Raw genomic sequence first — 18,591 nt, forward strand, 5'->3', positions numbered from 1 at the left:
GGAATGTGTTTTTCTCTTTACCTTTACAATTTCATTCTTGACGGTCAACCTATGACCATCATCACATTGATGCATTAATGATGTACGATGTATCTATGCATTATATCGTTGGATCAATTTCAAGATTGACTCCGACAAATATATTATATTGATATATAGACACATAAAATCGAGGCCCCGATCCATCACTCGTGGAGACCCATCATTCATTTTGGTGGTAGAATCAAGTATATCTACATATATGATTATTTAATTTATTTAAATATTAAAAAAATTAAATTATATATAAAATAATCTAATAATTTAAATAATTTTTTGTAGATAATTTAATATTAACAGAGAGACGATCCGAAACAAACCGAAATTATGAACCTTGCACAACACTACTCAAAGCCCGAAAAAGATACAATACTATTTTTACCTAATTTACATTAGTTTTGCTAAAACTATACTAAAGGTATATTTATTTTTAAAATATTTATTTCTAACTTAAAAACTCTATCTTAATTTTTTTTATTTTTAAATATTTTTAAAAAAATTTATGCCTATTTTAAGCATACTGCTTGATACATATGACGTACCGTCGATACGCCTCTGTACTTACTATACCGAGCAAGACTTGATATCCGAAATTACGAACCTTGATCAATATAACTTTTTAAAATGTAAAGATTGAAATGATAAACATAACTAACTACATGGGATAATCTATAATTTGCCAACATTTTTTGCATCTTTTTTATTAGTATCTAATTGACAAAGCTAAAAAAATGTCTAAGAGCTATGGAGAGAAAGTTATGACTGAAAATAAAGTTCACAAGTGAATGAACTGATTACAAGTATATTACTCTCGAGGGTAAGGAACATCTGTAGAACATGCTTAATTGTGAACCGCACAAAGATTTTACAGGAAACCAAATTGACAAACACAAATAAGTAGAACATGAACATAAACACCCACAATAGTAATCATACAATCATGCCTTCAGAGGTTGTATCAGTTTACAAGCCTTCTATATTGTCCATGTACAAGTGTCCAATGATACTTGATTAATACAATCAAGCAGCATAATCTGAAGATTACACAACCATGAGCATTTGGCAGAGAGCACGATGTCAAGCAGGCCTTTGATGAGGCTCCCATGACCCTAAGCCTTCACTCTAATGTGCCCGCTCCCTAAGATTATCAAGGTCCAGCTCTGACGGGTCGGTAGCCTGAATCTCATAGTGAACACCATCCAGCTCCCTCCTGAATCGATCCTTAGAAGCTGCGTACAGCATCTTAGCTCGGATTCGGGAAATGGAAGGGGACCTGTCATGAAGAAGAAAGAAATGAATTTTCATCAGTACTCCCAAGGCATGTGATGCAAGAAACTGAACAATGAAAGAACAACATCACAGCATGAGCAAAGGTTACAGATGAGTTGGGTACTCAGTAGGAATACCGATGAATAGAAGTACAGTGTTAAACTTGAAACTTTGAACACTGGAGCTGACACCGGTAAAGCTGTCTAAACCAAAATTGAAATTTTGCAAATCGATTCAAATGATCATCATTAAAGGCTGCAAATAACTTAACTATATACGTCAATCTGTCATAAGTGATTAATATGTCGATGAAATACCAAAGCACAAATAAAATTGTACATTTTCCTAGGCAAGTTTATTCACTTATTTGTCATGAACATCCTTTCAATTTAAAGTTGATTCAGTCCCTTATGCAACTCTGAGAAATGTAAGTCAGATTCTGAAAGAAACTTTACACTAGCGAATGAGGTAAGGTTAAGTTGGGAGCTCTAAAAACTATTCCAAAAGCTGAAAACAATCTCTTCTTGACAGATTTTCAAAGCAAACCATGCTTGATCCAACTTTAATTCAGAATTAAATTAATGCATAAATCTTGGTCTCTGCCTTCAGAGTTACAAACACATCAGTTCTATAAGTTATGCAACATTTGCCAACCAACTACAACAGAAATTAACAGCGTCACTTGTGCAAGTTATGTTGATTCTATCACAGCCCAATAGAAAAAACTACAAATATATGAACTGACCTTTTCTTACAAGAAAGGGTCAGAATGAACTATGAAGGTAAAAAAGCTGTGCAGAGAAAGCCTACCAGGCAATGAAGAAAATCTTGCTTTTCTGACAGTTTTCTTCAGTAACAAAGTCAAAATCATAGACAGCATAACGGCAATCATTTTCAGGCAAAGAAGCCACGAAATCATCATAGCTCTCGGTTGCACCTCCAATCTTTTCAACAATAACCTCCTTTTGCTTCTCATTGATTTTGAAAATCACATATCTGTGTGTCTTCTTCCTCTGAAGCTCTAAGAATATATCCTTGCAATCATCAGCAACACCCATTCCAGAGGAAGCATTTGACTGAAATCAGTGAATGTATGTATATCAGTTAATAATACAGAAGAACCCGTAAATAAAACAGGTAATATGTTCTTAAAGTGCCTTAGAATATATCAATATAACTTCAACAAGATGTTAGAGAATGGAAATCATTCACACAGTATCAGGATTGACATGAATGTGTCACAAATATCCATCAATCACATATAAACAAAGAGCTTACCCTTGGTAAGATATGCAGTAGTAAGTACAACAACAACAAAACCATAAGTCTCAACTATTTGAGATCGGTTGCATAGATCTTTTATCGCCATTGAGATCTGTAAAAAACCATATGTTTAGTCAAGGTATGCAAAACCATACCGTACCACCCGGTACGGTGGTACGTACCGATCCGCCAACACCGACATGCAGACCGCCCGCTACCGGGCGATATCAGGCTTTGGGCCCCGTATCGGACGATACGGGGCTGTGCTAGGCATGTAACGGTCGAAATTTCGACCGTTACCGACCTGTACCGACTGAAACCGATCGTTACCGAATGGTAACAGTGCTCCAACAGTCAATTTAACCATTGGAGCACTCCTCAAGGATTTTTAAACCATTTTCTCCCTCTAATTTCAATCCATTTCACTCTCACACTCTCTTATACTCTCTCAAACTCATTTTTTCTCATATTCTCTCTCTTATTCTCACATTTGTGGATTGAATCAAATTTAGGAGACTAATTTGAGAGGATTAGGAGGAAGAACTTTTTAATAAAAAGATATGTATTCTCTTTCTAGATTTTTATTGATTTATGAGATGATTAAACCTATTCTATGTGATGTATGACTTAATGTTTGTTTGATATGATTTTGATGATAGAATAGTATTAAAAGGCTAAATGTTTATATTTGACCTAAAAGGTCCAATGTTTATATTTCATACATATTAAGTATTGGATCATGTGTTTGTGATGGTAAAATAGATTTAATTATGTTTTAATAAAATTATTTAATGATGCGATTAGTGATTTTAATGATGATTTAATCGAAATTTGATCGATATTGGGTCAATTCAATGTATTTAATACTTAGGGTATTTGACATATTTATAGTGTTGAAAAAGAAGTAATTAGTGGGTTATTAACTATATTAATAGTGTGATTAGTGTATCTAATAATGATTTCATCAAAATTTGACGTAATGGATCAAAATAACGTATTTAATGCTTCTTTTATGTGTTTAACATATTTATGATGGTAAAATAGGTTTAATTATGTTTTAACAAAATTATTTAATACTGCGATTAGTGATTTTAATAATGATTTAATCAAAATTTGATCGATATCAAGTCAATTCAATATCTTTAATACATATTAGGGTGTTTGATATGATGTTTATAGTGTTGAAAGAGAAATAATTAGTGAGTAATTAAGTATGTTAATAGTGTGATTAATGCATCTAATAGTGATTTCATAATAATTTAATATCAAAATAATGTATTTAATGATTCTTTTATGTGCTTAACATGTTTATGATGATAAAATAGGTTTAATCAAGCTTTAATCAAGTTATTTAATTATGTTTTAGTAGGTTTCATTTGATCGATATTTGATCAATTCAATATATTTAATACCTATTACGCTGTTTGACATGTTTATAGTGTTGAAAGAAAAATTATTAGTGGGTAATTAATTATGTTAATAGTATAATTAGTGTATCTAATGATGATTTTATCGTAATTTGACTTGGATCAAAATTACGTATTTAATGTATATTTTATGTGTTAACATGTTTATGATGATAAAATAAATTTAATTAGGTTTTAATAAAGTTATTTAATGCTGTGATTAGTGATTTTAATAATGATTTAATCAAAATTTGATAGATATTGGATCAATTCAATGTCTTTAATACCTGGTGCTTTATATGTTTATAGCTTATTTGATTTAAATTTGACAGGAACATAAACAGTCATATGATGAAGCATAGACTCATGCCTAGATAAAAACTATCATAATTGACAATGTATTTATTGTGATTACATTGACAGGAGTGGAGGAATCACTGAAGATGCATTTGGCCGGTGGGTATCTCGATATTGTAAAATGTAAGGAAATTCTGACGGAGGTCCGTAAATCATTTCAAACAAATTACAACAAGCAAGAGAAGATACAATAAAAAAGAAGACAAGAGTTGAGGAAGAATACTATAAGGCTATGCGGGAACCAATTTATGACAAGTATGAGGGTCGTAGCAATGAAGTCGACGTGGATCTCACAGTTGGTATTGGTGCATTAGTATATATACGATAAAGCAATGAGGCATCGATGACTTGACTCACAAAGGGAGCATGACAGTGTCAGTGAAATCCAAAGATCGACCAGCATTTGATAGCCAACTGCCCCTCATAAGTTAGGATGAACTAGTAGCATGAGCCATGATGGACTCCGTGGTTTTATGAGAGATTTTGGTAGGAGATCCGCATTATATATTGTTGATATCAATTCACAAGCCCATCCTTCACAAACAACGAAACATACACAAATTGACGATGCATATACAAAAGAAAAGAAACGGGATATTGGAAAGACAATTTCAAAATGGTTCAACTTCCACATGTTTCGAGCAAACACAGCCTGTATGTTGAACCATTGACACCAATAAGCATTCTGTGGTATGTAACATACAATCACCTCGAAGTAGCAGGCAAGTAAATCAAATCAACGATTCTTAATTTCATCCCAACCTGTATGTTCTGGTGGTATAGGCAGAACCAGCACGTAGACCAGGCTTTTTGCTAGCTCTAGGCATGGTAACTTGCAGCAACTAGGTGATTTCATCCACCTGCCCGATACTTCTTCTCTTCTTCCTCCTCCTACTCCGCCCCTCTCTCTCTTGCATCTCTCTTATCTTCTTCTTCTCTCCCTCCTCATCCCCCATTCCCTGTTCTCAGTGCGGACCAGCATGGTGACATACAGTAGGTCAGTATGCCACCGTATCTGATCCATACTGGTCCACCCAGCCCAGGGAACCAAAATTTTGAACCATGATCAAATCATTTAGATACCTTATATCTATCCATCTGCTCAAGATTCCCAGACCCTAAATTGCTGAGGCTTCATCGAAACCCCAAACACAATCCAGTCTACCACAACATCTAATCGGAGACCGACAACCAAGAAGCACAAGACAGATCTGATCAAACTAAACAAAAACAAAAGAATCCACAGAATCAAGGAACATCAAAGAAATTGACCGTGGAGTATCAGAATGGACCGATCCAAGACGACAGACGCAAACAAAAAAGCACTCGATTTTAGCATAAAAACTCATGCGATCAAACGAAATGAGGAGCACTCACGTGGGATCGGAGGAACGCCATACTAGTAGCCAAGGGGGCCACTCCACTGTTCACGATCCCTATTAGACGCTTTAGAGCGAGAATGGAACGGAAGAGAAAGATGTGGTGGCGAAAGAAGTTGGACTGCACACCAAAGAATATATATATACGTAAGAGAAAGATGTGGCGGCGAAAGAAGTTGGACTGCACACCAAAGCATATATATATATATATATATATATATATATATATATATATATATAAAGTTTGGTAAACCTATTATTTAATGTGAAAATATAGTAAAGATTATTTTTTTAGCAAAGAAAAAGATTAATACACCATGAACCTAAATATTAATGCTTAATCTGACTAATAATGTTACTTTAAATAGAATTATTTATTGCTATTATTGTTGTGGTCCAAAATTTGATAAAATCTAAACATGCATCCGTAAAAATATGCATATTAGTTCACGATAGAAAAAATATGCGATCCAACAAGTCTTATTCTATGTTTTTATATAGTTCACAATTAATTTAATATGCTATATAGTTCACAAATTAGCTTGAATAATTTACGAATGAATTCATGGACTATTCATAGGTTGGCCATGGAAAAGTCAACCATTTTACAATTATTGTTATAGTTGAAGACAAGGACAGAATAAGCATAATATTATTCCATTTGGTGCCAGGAACAGAAACAATGATGCCAAGCATCCATCCATGCTTCGAGATTAAGCATCCATCCTTCTGCATGACAGTTTGATAGTGGTTTGTCATTGTCATGTGTCATTTGTGTTAAAACATCTAAGAAATTTTCTGAAACATTCATACTTTGTGATCTAACCGGTTAGTATATTACTTCTACGGCAAGAAATTGTTAATAATAATATTTAAAAAAAAAACAGAAAATGTGCTGATATGAGATACATGAAGAAGACATGCTAAACACTCTAATATTGGGCGTTCCAATTTATTCTAGTATGACTACTTCTTTTTGTGATCTCAGATTGATTACACACACATGTATAATATCAATGATGCATTATTGTTGCCAGACTCATTGACGATCTGACACTTGCAATACTTAAAATGCTTCAAATTTAGTTTACCTTCATTCACAATGTGCCATGCAACTCTAAGAAGGGCAAGTACACAAAAGCTTTATGATTATAAAAGAAGGGTTTGTTAGGCCCAAACATATCCTCCACTAATTTTTGCTGCAACAGTGGTCCTCTTGCACCTTCTCAGTTGAAGGTGTCATAGGCCATGAATTGCCTCAACTCCTTGAGTTGCTCCCTTCAGGGCATGCAAGTTTTAAACCTGTGCAAACACCTCAATTATTTGGTTGTCAATCAACTTTTATGTGGTATTTAAGAATACTATGGCATTCAAAAGACCAAACAAATGAAAACAGTGCACGTGACACATGCTCAATGCACATAGTTACCAACAATATTCGAGGTGATAATGGCATGTAACAATTTACTAGGAGAAAATATAGATCATGGAATGACTGGACATGACAATCCAGCCAACATCCTTTTTCTCATATCAGGGGCGAAGTGAAATCTTGAAGCCAATGAAAGACTTTCGCACCAAATGCTAATGAAGCACTTTTTACCATGGAATCATAGATTCTGATCACTGGCTTTTCCTCATTGTCCAGAAGGCTGTGCAGTATCGATTCTGCATTTTAAACACAAAAGTGAGATGTCTGTTTGCTTCACTGTAGCACTACAGAATTTAACCACAAAATCTAACTTTATCCTTTAAATGCTCAAGAAGATGCAATGACTGTAAAAGCACGAGGGAAATTTGTCTTTATCCAGGTATATCGAATGTGTTAAGTTAAAAAAACTCCTTTTAAAATGAGAACCACATGTGAGTGTGCTGCTGATCCAAAGATATCTTGAATAATGGATTTCAGGGATGCAAGTTTTCCTTCAGCATTTTAAAACATAAATAAACCTGAGAAATGAACTAAAAGATTGCAAGCTTACTTGCATCATGGAGCGAGGATTTGCAGTGTATGTTGTCTCAATTACTTTCTCCTTCTGTGATCATCAAACAAGGTCATTAAAGCACAAGAATAACTGAACTTTTGCAAAGTCATAGAGACGTAGACTAGAAAATTAGTGTTTACCTCCATTACAAATCCAAAATGAAAAGCAATCTTTTTCACATCTTCCAAACTAAGTTCAATGGACATCTCCTGAATATAAGAATGTAACAATTGACATCTTCGAGAAAAGGGAATAAATTAAAAAGAACATTCAGATTGGCTCTTATGGAAAAAGATAGCGAAACAGTACACATACATCTTCAGGTCCATACGAGTCTGCAAAATGATATAGTAGAGGGCCCAAGTTTATCCACACCTGTAATTTTAGTGTGGCACATGATCAAATTAAATAAATAAATAATATTTAGTGTAACAAGTTTCAGAACAGAATTCATTAATCAAATCAGATCAAGAAACCATTGGCCCAACAATAATATTCGGGAATGTCCTAAAAAGAACAGTGTAGATCGTAATCGAATGGTAAAAAGTATAAAACTCATTCCAGAAGACATACTCCTCCAGTTTTCAGAAGTTTTGATATAGTTTCAATATATTCAACAATGTTATGTGCCGTATCCAGGAAAAAGCAAGTGACAACAGCATCCCAGTAAGCTGCAAGATAGATTCAATAATGCAATCAGAATGTGCAAAAATTAAGCACAACTCGAATCCCACAATTAAAGCATTAATAGATCTGACAGAGATCTTGTCTCAAGCACTCGAGCAAAAGAAATATAAGGTAACCCCTAGTTATATACTCATTGACAGATAAAAGGCCTAAGCAAACTTATCAAATTATACAATATGCCTTCTTAACTTATAAACCTTTATATTGTAGGAGGTTTGCCTTGGAAACTAATGAAATGATAGCAAAGAAAAGGTGTTGTGGCTTTTGAAGTAACAAGGAAAGAAAAGGTATTCCTTGCTTAGTGTTTTTAGCAACCAAAAAACCGACTACAGAACTTTGTCAAAACGCATCATTGATGAAGCTGCAACAAATCCATGAAATGCATAAATAAAAAAATCCCTTAATTGTTGTGTTACATGTACAATGTTCTAATTTCTTATCTAAATCAGGAAGTGAACACTCATAAATATCACCATACAGATTACGAGAAACATTTTTTATATGGGCTAGCCACCTTAAATGGACTCTTGGTTATTACTCTTTTCATCATTTCCAGAACTTTAAAGAGTTACATATGGTTTTATTATGAACATCCTAACTAGTCATAAAATCTTATAGCCCAATGGATGACCACCTAAACCTTGTATTTCATTAGAAATGCTCTTAATTGAATCAGTAGTTCACTTCAATTTTGATACTGAAAGTAAAACTTTTAACCAACAAAATGAAATATCAGAATTCATGTGAACTAGGAAGTCAACCATGGTCACAAGACTCGACTAATGAACTATGCACTGAGATTGATATTCCAAAAAGAATAATAGTTCACTAAGACAATTAATGAGTTACCAAAATCATTCACTGTTTGGCTTAACCAAGTAGACTGTCACTTAACAAGTCATCCATGTCAATGTAAGTGAAATCTCAAAAATAAGTAAGCCTAAGAAAAATACCCAAATTCTCATCCAGCTATCTGAACACAAGCTACAATAAGGAATTTCACTATAGCTTCACAATTTGTTTGTTTATACACTGCTAAAGATATGGCAACAACTAACATAGTGTATTTCTTCTAGCAAGATTTGTTTTATCAATGTCATTTTTAAGGGCAAGAAAAAATAGATAGATATTTAATTACTCAGGAATGCAAACCCTACATGATGTGCCAATTATATTTTGAAAACCAGAGCATGCATAGCTACTTTTTCATGCATGAAGACCTGCTGTGTAAACCATAAACTATGATGCCCATAATAAAATATCCTATTTGGGTCCAAATACAATTTTCTAAACCACACACTATTGGCCACGACATTTTATGAAGTACTTAAGTTTATAAGTTTGAATTGTTAACAAACTCAAACAGAAAAGTTGAATTAACATAAGTTATCCCTAACCAATCTTAAATCAAAACATGCATGATTTCTTCATCAATAATGGACAATACTAGCAAACCATTGTTTCAACAATTCAAGCTCAGAATAAAGTCCAAAAGATCCCCATATCAGATCCCTGAAAAATGAATGGTCTGCATAAGTGCATAGCATGATTGATGTCACCAGATGTACAATCTCACATAGCTAGAAGTGGCTGGTTGCCTGCTTAGTTTGAATGTCTCACAAAGAATCATTTTTAATGTACCTTCTTGGCTTTCATCATTATAGACCTCAACAAAATCACCAGCGCACATAGAAAAACCCTCAGTAATTCCTGCACTGTTTACAAGAGAGAGACACAACAAAAGATTAATATGGCATGTCATAAAAATCACCAAGAAGAACAGCCAAGGAAAGTCCACCTTTATAGGAAACAACATTTGTCATAAATGAAACAAAAATTTTGTAAACTTGGAACCTAACCAAACCCCAAAAAGTAATTACTGAGAAACATCTTAATGTAATTCAACAAAACATAACTTGGATTTTACCTAAATCAATAAGGAACAAATCTTGAAGTTAATGGGTTGAGTAGACAATAACAATGAAATGCATCTTTGAAAGTCTTTACATTGTTAAAGATCAATGGTTAGAAAAAATAATATTCACCACAATATTAAAAAGCTGTCTTCTGCCACCTGGTACAACAACAACAATAACAACAACACAGCCATGAGTCACACCTGTCTTCTACCACCTGGTATCACAAAAAATATTTAAAAAAAAAGGAACAAAAGTGGTATACCAAGTGATGAGGGCAAGTGTTGGAACAACAATTCTTTTTTTTGGTAAATTTAGGTGACCAGGGTTTATTTACAACAACAAGCATTAGCGCGAGGCCGTTAGCCTCATGCACTAGAAATGCCCTTTTAGTTTAGTTGTATACCAAGTAAAACCAACAGATTGGACTGACATAAACCAATCAACATGTACAACTACGATCAGTACTTCAGACATCGCTGTATAGTATATTGATCGAATCATGAACAATCATCAATGGATGTTCCAGTTTCAGTAACATGCATTTTGGAGGAGTTCACCAATGTCAAGTAAACATCTTGTGTGGCATGTTTTCTGAAATTCATTGGCATAGATTGCTGTTTTAAAATTCACAGGACATCAGCCTATTTTCAGGTGCTTTCATTTACATATAAGGCATTTTGGAGGCTGTATCATGGGTTTTTCAATTTATGATATATCCTGATCTTAAAAAGAATTGGTAAGTGATTCATTCTTCAAATCTTATTTACCCTTTGTTCAATGCCTAAGACCCTGTGGCATGTCTACCTGCTAGCTACTTCTCACCATCTTTCATCACCAGAATCTAGATGAAAAAATCTTCCCACCGACCAGACACATCAGGTAAGCATGTTGTTTATCTACCTTTTTTATCTTCCATTTTTATCTTCCATAGTGTTTCCATTTTTTGTCCTCCAACACTTGTTGCCAACACACTCAACTGTGCCAAGTGTCCACATTAAATGGAAGAACAATACATACAATGCCAGATGTCCGTACCACAAGGGGTGCAAATGAAACTTATAGCCTTGCAAAAAATAGATCATCAAAAATCAATACAGTTAATTATGACAAGCACATTTTTATAAACATGCATAATAATAGATGTTAAAATGCAACCAACATAAATATATCAAATAGAGGCATAAACATGATGTCAAATAAAACCCCATTTGAGTTTCTGCAAATTTTAAATAACATAGACAGTGTTTTAAGTTTAGAAAAATGATCTACAATTTTGGACAGAAATCAAACAATCCACATTGTGACTGATAGCCAACCAGCTGTACACATATATAAACATAACTTAGATATTTTAGATTGCCCCAAAACATAAATACAAATAAATCATGTATATTTCCTTTTAATATACAACTCATGGCTAAATTGTTGATCCCAGCACTGGTAGGGAAAAGTGAATTTAAGATAAGACCTATATACCTTGATGGATGAATATCTGGAAATGAAACAGACCGAAGTTGGTCACTATCTGAAAGAGAATTACAATTGCTGTGGATCCAAGGATAAATCGTCCATTCACCAGCCACTTGAGTACTAGCAAAAGGTAAATTCAGCTATTAGTTAATTGAATGAATAAGAAAAAAAATCAGTAAGTTTTGGTTCATGATATCTTATAAAATAAAAGAGATGAACCAGACTAGAAGTCGAGATTGAAATTTATATGGCTAACATACTAGTTAAGGATAAAGCTAGAGCATATCATCATATAGTACGAAAACTCATTTCCTTGGCTTACAAAACCTGTTCAATAAAGATAAAATGGTGAGCATCAGCACCAAATAAAATAATGATTACAGAACGTCATTAGATATACTCTGCATACCAAGACAAGAAATCTCCAAAGCTAGTCTCCCAAGTCCAGCACCAGGTACTAAACAATAAGGAGGCCTGCAAATTTTATTTAGAAAACAATTTATTAACTACACAAATATCAAAGGGAGAAAGTAACCTTTAGAATATGATGTACACACGTGCCAGAACTTGAAAGAAAAATCAATTGGTTACTGAAGATAAGATGAAAAAATTTGGGACATAATAATAATTATAATAACTGCAAGGAACTCTACATACAACCAAACTTTTTAATGAAATTAGACTCATGGAAAAACTATGATAGATATAACAAGACCTTGATTAGAAAACTACCACATTCTTCCATAACTTCCATTCACAGAATATTTTTCCTTCATATTGTATAATATAATAATGTAGAGATCAAATATAGAAAGTTAAAACCCACCATCAATAAGATAAAAAATTAGGTCTTCTTCTCAGATATCACAGATAAGGAAATAGTTCTTTCCAATCATATAAGCAAAATCCTTCAAATTATAAAAGACCCTCTTGTATTGAGTGAGTTTTTACTCAGCTGCAATATCTACACAATAGTACACATGCACTCGGTGACTAAATTCCAGTTGCTCACCATCATGTTAAGAGCATATTACAATATGCATCCTCTTCTATACATGTTCTTCGCATAACAATGTACATGACATACATACAGAATCCATAAATTCTTACTTTGATTTCTACATGAACTTTTGCCAAACTTCCAAAATTAAATTAAAATCTGATATTAACCTTGTTCAGTATAGTTCACAACAGCAGATCCAGGACCATGCCCCAAATTAATAATAGGTAATAGGAGACGTACCTTTTTTGGGAACGATGTGGAAATAAGCAATTAAGCTCCTCAAGAATAGGTTTATAACATTCGTCACGTTCCTTTTGACCCTGCATATATCAATAATATAAACCAGTAAAGAGGTAGATATGTCGTCATAAAACCATATACAGATAGATTAAGTACCTCAGCTGCCCAGTCTCTCACTATGTTCCTTATGATACATCTTACCTGACAGGAGAATTGGAAACGATGAAAGCAATGTAACTGCTAACAGGTCAATCACTAAGTTTTCTACCATCTAGAATTCTGTAATAGATGAGCTCGCTGGAAGTTCCAATACACATTAATTAATGAGAGCAGTGAAGCTCAAAACATTGTAAAATTCAAACAACCCTATTAAAAATCTTACCATGTAACAAGATGGATCGTGTGATGCAGCATAAATATCTTTTAACATTGCTACAAGTCACAGAAGACACATTCACAACAGTCCTTCCACACCAAGAAAATGTTAAAACATACAGATACATATAGGGTCGTAATCATGGTCTTGATTCCATAATGACTCAGAAATAGGGACAATTTCAATATAGGCTGATGACGAAGACATTCACTAGTATCACAAAAGAACACGATCCATCAAAACTCGAAAGCACAATCCTCCACCGCTAAACCCTGATATGTTTAGAAAGTATACCATATGTGAACGAATAAAGAGCTCAAGATAAGTTGAAATCATGTCACAAAAGTTATGGATCCTAGCACTTTGAAGATTAATACATTGGCTGTTTTTATGCTACACAACTTGTAGCTCAGAAATAAAAACATTTAAAGTTTTCCCAATAATATATTAATGTTATAAACATTAAAAAAAATTCCATCCTTATAGAATGAAGTTTCACAAATAAAACTTACCTTGTCAACATCAACAAGAGGAACATTTAACTGCACTGATGGATCCATCCAGGTGTGTGCAAGATGTGTTGCCTGAAATATATATAATAGAAAACGAGATACATTATGTCTAATCAATATGCCATTACCTAGAAGCTATTTAAATCATGTAATAAGATAGAAACTTGATCTACTAAAGGAACAATGATAACAAAAGGGCATTTCGGGAATCATAAAAGATAACCAAACAACAATGACAACACAATGAAGCGCAACAAGGACCAACACCCCTAAACACAAGATATCTCAGTGCATATCAGAGCAGTATAAATTTTTCTTTGGCAGGAGAATATATAAAAACTAGCAAAGAGATCTTATGCAAATCATAGATAGTTATTTAATCTCAGTGTGTATCAGAGCAGTATAAATTTTTCCTTGGCAGGAGAATATATAAAAACTAGCAAAGAGATCTTATGCAAATCATAGATAGTTATTTAATCAGAGAAAATCCACTTCACACATAATTTCAACAAGGATTGCTAGTTGCTACAATGAGATAATTGCATAAAAGAAGAGCATGATATTTGATAGTTAGACCTAACACTGATCTGTGGAATATGGAAATTGAGATGCTAGAAAGTGGTCAAAAACAAGCTTACTCTTATGCTAGCATCAGGGTTGGAGCAACAAGCTGCTGGATCAGTAACAACCTTCACATCATTTATATTACCATTGCACGATCGTTTTTGTATCTCGGAGCTTACAAACTTTTCCACATGGGACGCGTGGGAAACTTCCATATGTATCTCCTGTTGTTATCTACAGAAGTCAAACTTCTAAATGAAAAAGATGTAGAAGATTCCAAATAATGTGCCATGTCCAACAGTATTTTGAGAAGCCATGGAACAAAAGAACCTATTTTGAAATTTCAAGTATAGGACCTCTTCTTTAGTAGTTGCTTCCAAGGACTCGTCAGTCAGATTGTTTTCTTCTCCAGAATTGATTGGCTCAGAGACATATGCATCACTTCCACCAATTGGCAGAGGTTGCTCTGAGAAAACATTTTTTTCTACAGAGCATTTAGAGCCTTCAGCTTGATGACTTTCAGATACATTTTGTAAATCCTCATGATCATCAATATCTATATCCTGGCTCATGTCAAGTGGAGGATCAAATGCCTGGCAGCATTACAAACAAAGAAAGCTTTTAAGTTAACCTTCATGAAATTGAAGTGTCTACCGAAGGTACATATGTACTGAAGGAATAAGAGCATTTACCTGAAGCATGCTCATTATAAAGTATGTGTTCACAGAGACACACCTGCAAACAACTACATGTTCAGGAATCCATGATGACATCTATTACATGTCCATGACAAAGAAACAACTGCAAAAACTTAATTGCTCAAATCCTGTACTTTATTGCTCCTTTGATCATACACAAAATATATTTACATAAGGTATAAGCACTATAACCATAAATCCGTTTAGGCATCATAGGAACTATGAGTACAGACACAAGAATCAAACTCGAACTCATATCTAAAGCTGTATTCCTTGTGCACAAAAGGAGGAACGAAAATTTAAGGAAACATTGTTTAGTTTGCTCGTACACTAAACTGATTTTCAGATATTTCAAAGTTGCACATTATTAGAACCAATTATGGGACATTATCCGACATGGAGTTAACAAGGTTGGTAGGAGGTTTGCTGACTTATAGATAACAAGCATATTAACACTAAAGCTAATATCAAACATGAATTTGTCTAAAGGATATTAGAACCACTTATGTATCCAAACAACAATCATCCCAGACCACTCCATAATTCCCACGAGCATCAAGGGACAAAGAACTAACAGGAAGTGAGCTACAATGTGCATGGGAGCACAGAGCATATTTAAGGCCTAGCTCCAAGCAAGAAAACAGATAGCATAAAAATGGAGATCAACATGTGTAAATGTTTCAGTATAACATATCACAGTTTAGTTTTAAGTACTCTATGCCAGATTCAGTATGTACACAAGATCTCCACACTATAACCCAATAAAGTAGGAATAAGTTAAAGAAGCTTCCTATTGATTTTATCAGCCAATTAGAGATAGAATTGTTTTATGGCCAGTATCCACACTTTGAATCAACTTTAACATACATTTGAGTCATGCACAGCGTCATAAATTAATGAAACAAAATAAAACCCTATTTCCCATCAAGTAGAAGTTTTGGTTAATATTCAAGGAGTCAAGTTTGAAAAATCAATTACCGTCTGAGTGTTTTGTACTTCAATGGAAGATGAGAGAGAAGTGCCTGCAGAAGGAGGATGAAGCGTGATAATAGTTCTCATTGAAAATCATTGTTATAAGCAATAAACGAAAGCTTCACAAACGAAAATAAACTGATGACACCACATACCACATCCAATAATGCCCAAGCAAGGAAAGCAAAATCCACACAATGTCATTCTTTAGGTAAACGAAAAAAATTCTTGAGCGAAATATGTAACTCTATGCAGACTACCGATAGACAGACAGCAACCTTATGGGAAGGCGGAAGCTTTCTGAAGGATCTCTCGTATCTTACGATATCTTCCTCTGCAGCATCCGGGTAGCTGAAGTAATATTTCGTTAGCAAACAGAAAATAGACCAAAAAATTGGATGCCTCAAGCTACTGGAAACGAATTAGGAAGACGCGAACGAATTAGCAGAAGACTCAAAACGACCACATCATCAAACTACAAAGGCCAATCTTGATGAATATAAATCATCTTTAATATCGGAAACGTTGATCAGATTCTTTGATTCCGTTTATCATCATCGAGCCCTTTCCTTGGAAATCGGAACATAGGGAAAGGACTAAGAGGGGTAACGAAAACAATCTGCTTTCGTTGCACGCAAGGGGATCGATAGAAAGAGGAGGAAATTGTGGTGGGGAGTACTTGAGGTAGGCGCTGATGATCCGGCGGAGGGATTTGATCTCGAGGGCTTCTTCGAGCTTGCTGTAACGTCGCTGCCCCGTCGTCGCTGCTGCTGCTTCATCTACTTGTACCTCTTCTTCGTGTTGTCTCCGATCCATTCCTTCTTCCTCCACTTCGGTGGAATCGACCGCTCGGAGGAACGACGAGATCACAATATCTTATAAACCCTGGAAATTGCTAATTCTTGTACCACCGCCCCTGACCAGGTGTTTCGCACGTGATAGGCCAAGTATATAACGGAATACAAAACCCTTGTGAGAGATATCCACGCCGTAAAAAATTCAACAAATATATATCATTAAGAAAACGAATATTAAATTTGCGAAAAAAATATATTTTTTAGATTTTTCTCCGAAAGTTACTCTCATTTTTAGAATTCTAAAAGAAATAAATATATAAACCATATATGTTTTTCTTCTTCTTTTTTTTCTTATGGAAAATATAACTCTATGTAAAATCATTAGAAAATATGATTTAAATCAAATCAAATTAAGTCTATGTAAAATCACTAGATGTAATAAATACTAAAACAAAATTGATCTATTAATTTGACTTTGACTTTGAACTAAATAATAACAAAAGGTGACAAGAGAGCTCGACACTTTCCAGCTCCATCTACTGCATGACGCAGTCACCAAATTGCATGCGTTCATGCAATTTTATTTTGTTTCTCTCTCTCTCTCAATCCAAAATCCACAGGACAAGAGGTCTCTCGCTCTCTCTCTTTTCTTCTTGGTCACCGCTGCGTACTTTGAAGGCTTCTTCCATTGCTTCCTCCAGAGAAGCTTCGCAGCTTATATACATTCCAAAGACGATCTCCTTCGACACCATCTTCCGCTCCTCCATCCAAAACATCAGGTTCCTGTCGCCGGAAACCACCAAGCCTTCCTTCATCGTCGTCCCCGCCGGGGCCGCCCACGTCCAGGCCGCCGTCGCTTGCGGCAAGGCCCACGACCCGTGCGTAGCGGCGGCCACGACCACGAGGGCGAGTCCTACGTCTCCTCCGGCGAATCCTTCGTCCTGCTCGACCTCGCCGCCCTGAGGTCGGTTGCTGTCGATTCTGCCTCCGGGACGGCGTGGGTCATGGAGACGGCCACCACCGGGAAAATCCGGGCCACGTTCGAATGCCTTGTTCCTCGGAGTCCAGACCGACCTCCTCCCCCTCCTCGAGACAAGCTTCCCTGAGCTGGGAGTGGAGGCCAAGGACTGCGCCTGCACAGCTTTATGACTCCTCGTGTTTCCAAGAGGCCAAGAGCTGCTTTCATCAACTACACAGGGATATAGACTTGGGTTGGAACGGAGGAAGAGGGAGTTACCTCGACGCCAGTGGTTGGGGCAGGAGTTACTTCTTGACCAACTTTGAAAGGTCGGCACAAGTCAAAGCTAAAGCATCCTTCCATTCCCTGCCAAATGGACTGCTCATGGATTGGAATGAATGCAATACAGTTTTAGCTGTATATCTATATTTTTAATATAAGTATATAAATCATATGTCACAAGTCTACAGTACCGAACTGTACCGCTCGATACGAGCAATACATACTGGTTCGATAGGTTACCGATACGCGGACCACCTGTTACCGGTTCGAGTGCACTATAACACTGTATTAAAAATATAGTGTACCGTTACAGTACTCGACACACTTGAGTATACCGCTAAGTACACCTGAGTGTACTGCTACAGTACTCGGCACACCTGAGTATACCGCTCGGTATACCTGAGTGTACCGCTCG

At 35.2% G+C, this 18,591-nt stretch overlaps 2 protein-coding genes across 3 annotated transcripts; both read right to left on the reverse strand.

Annotated features, from left to right (window-relative positions):
• Nucleotides 1-944: 944 nt before the first annotated feature.
• LOC135678083 (actin-depolymerizing factor 11-like) lies at nt 945-5,868 on the reverse strand. The gene is made up of 3 exons (XM_065190445.1): nt 5,712-5,868; nt 2,119-2,384; nt 945-1,312 (listed from the first exon to the last, which is right to left on the reverse strand). The coding sequence occupies exons 1-3, from the start codon at nt 5,730-5,732 to the stop codon at nt 1,162-1,164; spliced, it is 438 nt and encodes a 145-aa protein (XP_065046517.1). The 5' UTR covers nt 5,733-5,868; the 3' UTR covers nt 945-1,161.
• A 783-nt stretch (nt 5,869-6,651) lies between these two features.
• LOC103990970 (uncharacterized) lies at nt 6,652-17,050 on the reverse strand. 2 transcript variants are annotated; one of them, XM_065190447.1, is made up of 19 exons: nt 16,819-17,050; nt 16,418-16,490; nt 16,146-16,189; nt 15,162-15,204; nt 14,826-15,062; nt 14,544-14,693; nt 13,906-13,977; nt 13,174-13,218; nt 13,018-13,097; nt 12,184-12,248; nt 12,035-12,101; nt 11,781-11,894; nt 10,027-10,100; nt 8,272-8,369; nt 8,014-8,073; nt 7,839-7,907; nt 7,696-7,749; nt 7,317-7,381; nt 6,652-7,015 (listed from the first exon to the last, which is right to left on the reverse strand). In XM_065190447.1, the coding sequence occupies exons 1-18, from the start codon at nt 16,953-16,955 to the stop codon at nt 7,337-7,339; spliced, it is 1,527 nt and encodes a 508-aa protein (XP_065046519.1). In that variant the 5' UTR covers nt 16,956-17,050; the 3' UTR covers nt 6,652-7,015; nt 7,317-7,336. The 2 variants fall into 2 exon arrangements, with proteins under 2 accessions (XP_065046519.1, XP_065046518.1); XM_065190446.1 differs by lacking the exon at nt 6,652-7,015 and having other exon boundaries at nt 7,099-7,381; nt 16,819-17,049.
• Between the last annotated feature and the right edge of the window lie 1,541 nt (nt 17,051-18,591).

Source organism: Musa acuminata, chromosome BXJ1-7 (assembly GCF_036884655.1).
Source record: "Musa acuminata AAA Group cultivar baxijiao chromosome BXJ1-7, Cavendish_Baxijiao_AAA, whole genome shotgun sequence".
In the NCBI taxonomy this organism is placed as follows: Eukaryota; Viridiplantae; Streptophyta; class Magnoliopsida; order Zingiberales; family Musaceae; genus Musa; species Musa acuminata.

Bases quoted from the DNA above. Each gene is read 5' to 3' on its own strand.
- LOC135678083 (XM_065190445.1), bottom strand. From the start codon at position 5,732: ATGGCGTTCCTCCGATCCCAC. The intron at 2,385-5,711 runs GTGAGTGCTCCT...CACTGATTTCAG, and splicing joins TGGCGTTCCTCCGATCCCAC to TCAAATGCTTCCTCTGGAAT. The intron at 1,313-2,118 runs GTAGGCTTTCTC...TCTTCATGACAG, and splicing joins AAGATTTTCTTCATTGCCTG to GTCCCCTTCCATTTCCCGAA.
- LOC103990970 (XM_065190447.1), bottom strand. From the start codon at position 16,955: ATGGATCGGAGACAACACGAAGAAGAGGTACAAGTAGATGAAGCAGCA. The intron at 16,491-16,818 runs GTACTCCCCACC...ATATTACTTCAG, and splicing joins ATCATCAGCGCCTACCTCAA to CTACCCGGATGCTGCAGAGG. The intron at 15,205-16,145 runs GTAATTGATTTT...AGTTGTTTGCAG, and splicing joins AAGTACAAAACACTCAGACG to GTGTGTCTCTGTGAACACAT.